Below are 7,634 nucleotides of genomic sequence, written 5' to 3' on the forward strand. Positions count from 1 at the left end.
TCCCGCCTCGCTCCCTGGGCCCCGACAGTGCTCTAAGATTCGGGCGCCACCTGGCGGCTACAGTGAGCGCCGCAGTCTGGATAAGACAAGGTGTTCGATACAATACTAATATGCCGTCTCCTAATCATACGTAATTATTATACAAACTGCAGAAAATTAAAGTGATGATCATTGCCACTCCTGCCCTAAGCCCACCCAGGTGACCTGTGGTGGCCAGGCTGGAAGCTTCCTGTGAAGGCTCAAAAGGTGACCCTGGTTATGGGGGGCCTGATAAGGGGTTACACCAATGCTGCTGTCCCAGGGAGTTAATAATTTTGACTCCGCAGGCCAGGAAAGCACCGGAACGAATATGAATGGGCATGTCTGTGTGCCAGCAACTTTATTTACAAACAGATGGCAATGTTTGCACACCCGGGCCAGCACCCATCTCCACTTCCACCAGCACCGCTCCACTCCACAAGATGGAGGGGCTCACACCCCTGGCACATGCATTTTGCTCCTGCAGGAAGGCCTAGCAGCTCCAAAGTTACGCACGTTTGTACAGCTTTTCGTGCTCAGGGTCAAAAACCACCTCCCCACAAAGGGTCGGATTTGCCCAGGGCACTCCTCTCTCCTCTTCCAATCCAATGTAAAAAACATGTTTACTTCAGCAATTGCTTTATCTTTCCTTTTCCTTGTTTTTAAAATACATTTATTGATTTACTTATGGCTGTGTTGGTCTTTGTTGCTGCACGCGGGCTTTCTCTAGTTGCGGCTCATGGGCTTCTTTGCGGTGGCTTCTCTTGTTGCAGAGCACAGGCTCTAGGACTCCTGGGCTTCAGTAGTTGTGGCACACAGGCTTCAGTAGTTGTGGCTCATGGGCTCTAGAGCACAGGCTCAGTAGTTGTGGCACATGGGCTTTAGCTGCTCGATGGCATGTGAGATCTTCCTGGACCAGGGCTTGAACCCGTGTCCCCTGCATTGGCAGGCGGGTTCTTAAACACTGCACCACCAGGGAAGTCCTTTGTTTTAATTTTGGTTTTTTGGCTGCGTTGGGTCTTTGTTACTGCGCAGGCTTTCTCCAGTTGTGGCGAGCAGGGGTTACTCTTCGTTGCAGTGCGCGGGCTTCTCATTGTGGTAGCTTCTCTTGTTGCAGAGCACAGGCTCTAGGACTCCCGGGCTTCAGTAGTTGTGGCACACAGGCTTCAGTAGTTGTGGCTCATGGGCTCTAGAGCGCAGGCTCAGTAGTTGTGGCACGGGGCTTAGTTGCTCCGCGGTTATGTGGGATCCCCACCAGGGCTGTAACCGGTGTCCCCTGCATTGGCAGGCGGATTCTTAACCACTGCGCCACCAAGGGAAGCCCAATTGCTCTTTTAAATTATGGAATTTCCAAACAGGCAATTGAGGCCACAGTGGAGGGAAGCTACCTACTTCCTTTCTAGTTGTGGGGCCAGGCAGGCAGGTCCTGTTGTGACTGAAGTGAATCTGGTCCATGTTGCCCAGAGACCTTCCATGGCAGCCCTCACAAAGGCCTTTAAACTCACTGCGAGGCAGACAGCTAAGCTCACCTGACACCCAAGCCTCACATGATGGATTCAAGTTTCTAGCTGGTTCTTCTGAAGCCCAATCAGGTTCAGGGGGCCATCCACAAGTGTGTCAGTGTTGTATCCACTGAATGGGCTGCCAGCCCCTCACTTCTCACCTTTGCCATCACCCAGGTGTCCTATCTAGTGTGCTGGACCCACGGGCTGCCTTCCCCACTCATCCTTCCCTCCTGCCAGGTGTAGGTCAGGCCCACCTGTCCTTTCTCAGTGCACAGAAGCTCACGGTTTCTGCAGGGCTCTGGCTCCTGGCATGTGTGTTAGGAACTAGAGGTCCTGCAGCATTTTGACGTCTGTCTGTTTATACATCAGCCCTGTTCCTAGCAGGTTGCTCTCTTCTCCTTAAGGGTTTATAGGAGAATAAATGTTCCTCCATGAATCAGGGACACGAGACAGACTGCACAGAATCTAGTCTCAGCACTTGGGTCCTTCTGCCAAACTGGGCCAACCTGAGTGCTTAATCCTGTCCCGCAATCTGTCTCCTGTCTTCTCCACTCGAGATTACACACGTTGAACTGTGCTTCCTGTTCAATCTAACTCCAGATCAAGATATAACAGTACAAGCAAATTACGTTAAAACTGAAAATCCGGAAAAAGAGCCCAGAGCAGCAGTCACGGGGGGAGAAGCTCCTTTCAACCATCTCCTCCCCGCCTCCATGGCTGGACTGTGGCCGCCCCTCACATTCTAAACTGAGGTGCAGACTTGGGTGCCTAAAGGCCACCTGCAGGACACCCCCCTGCTCCCCACTTTGGCTGATGGCAACTCCAGCCTTCCAGTAGCTCAGGCAAGAACCTGGGAGTCCCATCCACTTTCTTCCATATCCCACCAGCAAGTCGCAGGGACCCCTTAGGGCCTCACTGCTGCTTGGACAGTCACCGTGCCTGTCCATCCACTGGGGCATCTGCCATCTTTCCCATCGTGAAGGAAACAAGATCTGACCAGGAAGACTTAGGGAACACGGTGGAGACCGCACCCACAGGACACCCCAGGAAGGCTCAATCCAAGGCTCGGGGCCCTGGGGTTACTGTGGAAGGTTTTTGGAAGCCGATCAGGAGTGCAGGGAGAGCCAAGAAGAGGCACCAACGCAGGCAGCGCGGCCCCTGGACATCCGGGACTTAGCCCAGAGCCCAACCCACCCGTTCCCTAGCCTCAGCCTACCCGAGAGGGGCTGCATCCACAGCAGGAAACCCAGGGCCACACGCTGTCCAACAATGGCCCGTGACCCACCTGAGCCTCCAGGTTTTGTGACCAGGTGCAGCCCCGTTCCCTGGAGGGTGGACCGGAAGCACCACACGTGGAAAGAACTGGTCGCACTCAAGTCTCTACCTTTATTGGCCAGCAGGCTACTTAAGGGGGATGAAGCGGGAGGAGTGGGTGGCCCCAATGCCGGGCCGGCCGTGCTTCACAGGCTTGTAGGTGATGGAGAACTCGCCTAGGTAGTGGCCGATCATCTCAGGCTGAGGAGGAAGGGAGCAGAGTGGTCAGGCAGGCGTGGGTGGCCAGGCCCCGCCCACCCCGGCGCAGCACAGCCCACGCGCACCTTGATTTCCACCTGGTTGAAAGTCTTGCCATTGTAGACGCCCACCATGCTGCCCACCATCTCGGGCAGGATGATCATGTCGCGCAGGTGCGTCTTCACCACCTCGGGCTTCTCCATGGGCGGCGCCTCTTTCTTGGCCTTGCGCAGCCGCTTCAGCAGCGAGTGCTGCTTCCTCCGGAGGCCGCGGTTCAGCCGCCGCCGCTGCCGCGCGCTGTACAGCTGCATCAGCTGCTCACTGCAGGCAAAGCGCACAGAGCCTGAGACCCGGCTCACCCCCACCGCCCGCCCACTGACATTCCCGCTTTCCGTAGAGTCCCCAAAGCAACACTCGCAGCCCGGCCAGGGCCCACGGCACCTGCGCCGAATGTTCGGGATAAAGCCCTCCGGTTCAAGAACCGCCCCCCACCCCGTGCTGTCCACAAACGAGGAAGCCGAGACAGGGAAAGAGGTAGCTCAGGTGAGGCGGCGGAGCCGCCGAACTTCGCGGGCACACTGCTCTGCCCCGAAGGCCTCAAGAACCCAGGAGCGGGGCCACCCTGAGAAACCCACTGCCAACGAGGACCCTGTGCTGTGCCCCCAGGAAGCCGGCCCCTCCGAGCCAGACGCGCGTACACCTCCAGGAAAAAAGGCGTCCCTGGCTGTCCGCAAGCCTCCCTCCCCATCTGGGGGCCAGGGCGTCGCACCCACCCTGCCTAAAAGCTGCCAGCTCCTCCAGCCAAACCTTAGACCAGGGATCGGCAAACTCCCGCCCACGTACCAAATCCCAGCCTGCAGCTGCCCGATCTCAAGAGGCTCGCGAGCTAGGACAGCGTTTACATTTCCGAAGGGACGAAAACACGTCCAAAGGGGACACGTAGAAATCCTCTTAAATTCCATCCTCAACGTCTCCACGTGGAGTTTTATCCGCACGCAGCCCCGCCCTCTCCTTTACACACGGTCTACGGCTGCGGCCCCAGCCCTCGGCATCCCCCACCCCGCCGCCATCCCCTGCCCGGCCGCCACTTACTAGGACATGTCCAGCAGCTGGTCGAGGTCCACGCCGCGGTAGGTGAACTTGCGGAAGGTCCGCTTCTTCTTCTGCTCCACTTCCGCCTGCGCGGGCCGGGATACGGGTGAGCGGGACCCCGAGACCCACCTCCCAGCCGGCGGCGGCATCACCGGGCCCGCGGCTCCCGCCGAGAAACGTGCGGCCCTCCCGGGTACGGAAGCCCACGGGGACGCACCACCTAGGGCCCGTCCCGGGGCGGCCCGGGGCTACGGGGGCTTGGCTGGGACAAGCAGGCCGACACAGGCCTTCCCTGCCCCGGGTCGTTCCGATACCCAGCAGGCCCGCCCCGCGGCCCCATGTCCGGCGGCGGTTCCGGAGGCCTGCAGGAGGCTGCCGCAGCGGCGCGGCCTGACCCCGGCCTCCACTGCACGGCCAGAGCTCGGATGGCGCCGGATGGGCCCGGAACAGACACGGTAACCGTGACACTCACCATCTGGTCGGCTCTTCAGAAAAGATCGTCCTTTCTGCGCCTGCGCAGTTATCGCGAGGCCTCTCACGTGCCCCGCCCCCGGGCTGCGCGCGCGCTTCCGCTTTCCCAGCGGAGGACGCGCGCCCTCTGCTGTCCGGAGGCCAGAGCGCTGACTGCGAGGAATAAAGGAGCCTCTGCCAACCTTGGGTGATCGAACCCCCAGGCTGGGGCCGGCCGCCTAGTATTTGGGAGCCCCTTCCTCAACTGGGGGACGTGGGACGCGTCGCCGCCCGTTTTGGAAACTCATATTCGTGCTCCGTAATCTCCATAATGAAATCCACGTAAAAAAGTGTTTATGGATTGCCTGTTTGCAGTAAGCACGCTGTCTGGGTTTGGGACTGGCCCTCCCCTAGAGAGCTCCCGACCCAGTGGGCGAGACAGACCCGTAAGAAACAAGGTCATACAGATATCTGAGCCAAAAGGAAACTCGGGGGGTTGGGGCACTGCCTTTGCACAGATGGTCAGAAAAGGCTTCCCTGATAGGGACCAGCCAGCCTTTAACAGACGAACTTATATCAATATAAAGTAACAACTGCAACACTGCAGTGCTAGGTTTGCAACACATAAGCATGTAATATGTCTAACAAGAAGAGCAAGGACGGGCCGAGGGATGAGAGCTATATAGGAGTACGCTTTCAATAGTCACTGGAACAAGGTGTCCATCTGAAGGCGATTCTGGTACATTAAGATGTATGTGGTACATTGTGGCCCAGCAATCCCACTCCTGCATGCATACCCCGAAGAAGTGAAAGCAAGGACTCCAACAGATTTGAACACCCATGTTCACAGCAGCATGATTCACAGTAGCCAAAAGGTGGAAACAACCCAAGTGTCCATCCATGAATGAGGGATAAACACAATGAGGTCCACCCACACAGTGAAATATAGTTGAGCCTTAAAAAGGAAGGAAAATTTGACACATGCTACAATGTGGATGGACCTTGAGGGTATCAGTGAGAGAATCCAGACATAGGACAAAATACTGCATAATCCCACCCATGTGAGGTCCCCAGAGGACACGAATCCATAGAGGCAGGAAGTAGATGGTAGGGGTCAGGAGCTAGGAGGGGAGGATGGGGAGTTAAGAGTTTCAGTTTGGGAAGAGAAAGTTCTGGAGATGGATGGCGGGGGATGGTTGCACAACAATGTGCATGTACTTAATGCCACTGAGCTGTGCACTAAAAAATAGTTTAAAATGGCCAATCTTGTATTTTTTGGGGTTTTTTTGGCTGTGTGGCATGTGGATCTTAGTTCCCTGACCAGGGATCAAACCTGTGCCCCCTGCGGTGAAAGTGTGGTCTTAGTCACTGGACCACCAGGGAAGTCCCCTACCAATCTTTTATTTTGTCACAGTAAAAAGCAACCCAACAGATGTGTGTGGTAAACTATAGAACCCCTAAAAAACTCAAAAAGCACAATGAAAAAAATTAGAAGAATTAATTTTCTAGCTACACTAGAAAATAGTCACTGAATGCAAAAGAAAGCCGTAACAGAGGCATACAAGTACAAAAAGACGTGATACATAGAAAACAGTTAAACGTTTGGCAGGGGTAAGCCCCATGAATGGATCGAGGATGCAACCAGCCCTGCAGGGAGGCTGAGGTCCTGGAAGAGGGAGTGAATGTGCAAAGGCCCTGAGGTGGGAATGAGAAGATAAAACAAGAGAAAAGGCCAATGCCCTCCCCTCCCCCCAGCCACATAACTCCACCGCGCCTCACTCAGTTTGCCTTCACTCAGTTTGCACGGGGGGCACGAGGTGACTGTCTCCAGCCCCCTACCGACTAGGCTTGGCCAAGTGGCTTTGGGGGGAGCTGGGGCTGGCCTGGAGGGGACGAAGTCTGAGCCCTCCTCAGCCATTTCCACAACGGGGTGGGGTGGGGTGGGGTAGCCAATTAGGCTTCACGCGAAGGAGGGGACGTCCCTCCGTGCCCCAGTGGGGTACAAGCACTGTGTTTGGGACTGCAGGAAGTGTCTATCAGGGTGTAAAGGTGCGAAGCGGGCTTGCCCAAGTTTACAGAGGCAAACGTGGTCCTGGGAGCTCCTGGCTGGCTGGAAGGCCCTTCAATGTTTGCACGGCACCCTTTGGCCAAGAGACTGTAATTTTGCAGAGAATTCATCTTGCTGATGTAAGGAGCTAACTTTTAACAATGCGACGACATGCAGTGGGGACTGGAGGGTGTGGGCATGAGGCCCCCCGCTCTGCCTGACCCTGCTGCTTCTGTGAACCGGAGGGATGGGTGGAGGAGGGGTGCAGTCTTGGAGGGTCATCTTGGGTCTGGGGGAGAAGATGCCCGTTTCACTGGCTTTCTGGGCTGAGCCAAGCGTCCCTTCCCCCGCTAAGTGCACTGGGCTGGGGCTCACCGGCTATCTAGTTCACCGCATTTTCAAGCCTGGCACACTGGAGCTATCCAGGATTTATGTTCTGAAATCTTGTCGTTTTTACGACAGGAACGGCCCCACCACTTCACGTGGCAGAGGGGACTCCGCAGGTGGGAACTCGTCCCACCCCGCCTCCCTGGCCCCCAGGTTCCCTCTGCTTCTCTGGGATCCTCCTTTGCTGGGACTCAAGCTGCTCCACTGCCCAGGCCTGGCCCTGCCTCTCGGGCCCTGTGAACAACAGCTGGGCCCCACCAAGTGCCCACCATGACGACCTTCAGCTCCCTGAGCTGCACCCCACTGTCCCTGAACTGGGGATGTCGACAGCCCCCCCACCAATGTCCACGGCCAACTTCGTGGAAAGATGAGCGGCCTGCCCGAGGCCACAGTCCAGGTGTCACTCCCGTAAGGGCGGGGGAAGCCTGGCCAGCCCCACCCACCTGTGTGCAGACCTCTCTTCCTTGGAGCCCGGCAAGTGGCCTCTGAACCCTGGGACCCAGGGTCCCTCACAGTGCATCTGCAGCTCTGACCAGGCACCCCCCCAAGACCAGATCCCCCAAAGCCCCAGACCTGCCAAGGAGGGCCCGGGCTCCCCACACGGAAAGGGGCTCCTCCAAGCA

The 7,634-nt window shown here is 57.0% G+C and overlaps 1 protein-coding gene across 1 annotated transcript; it reads right to left on the reverse strand.

The window, feature by feature from the left end:
• Positions 1-2,889: 2,889 nt before the first annotated feature.
• Positions 2,890-4,691, reverse strand: RPS15 (ribosomal protein S15). Its single transcript, XM_081230849.1, has 4 exons — positions 4,600-4,691; positions 4,128-4,213; positions 3,122-3,356; positions 2,890-3,038 (listed from the first exon to the last, which is right to left on the reverse strand). The coding sequence occupies exons 1-4, from the start codon at positions 4,600-4,602 to the stop codon at positions 2,925-2,927; spliced, it is 438 nt and encodes a 145-aa protein (XP_081086975.1). The 5' UTR covers positions 4,603-4,691; the 3' UTR covers positions 2,890-2,924.
• Positions 4,692-7,634: the final 2,943 nt, after the last annotated feature.

This window comes from Mesoplodon bidens, assembly GCF_964165515.1.
Source record: "Mesoplodon bidens genome assembly, chromosome: 4".
In the NCBI taxonomy this organism is placed as follows: domain Eukaryota; kingdom Metazoa; phylum Chordata; class Mammalia; order Artiodactyla; family Ziphiidae; genus Mesoplodon; species Mesoplodon bidens.

What these genes read in the sequence shown, in the direction of transcription:
- RPS15 (XM_081230849.1), bottom strand. An exon ending in CAGCTGCTGGACATGTCCTA is followed by an intron (nt 3,357 to 4,127) that starts GTAAGTGGCGGC and finishes CTTTGCCTGCAG; the next exon opens with TGAGCAGCTGATGCAGCTGT. An exon ending in TCAACCAGGTGGAAATCAAG is followed by an intron (nt 3,039 to 3,121) that starts GTGCGCGTGGGC and finishes CTTCCTCCTCAG; the next exon opens with CCTGAGATGATCGGCCACTA.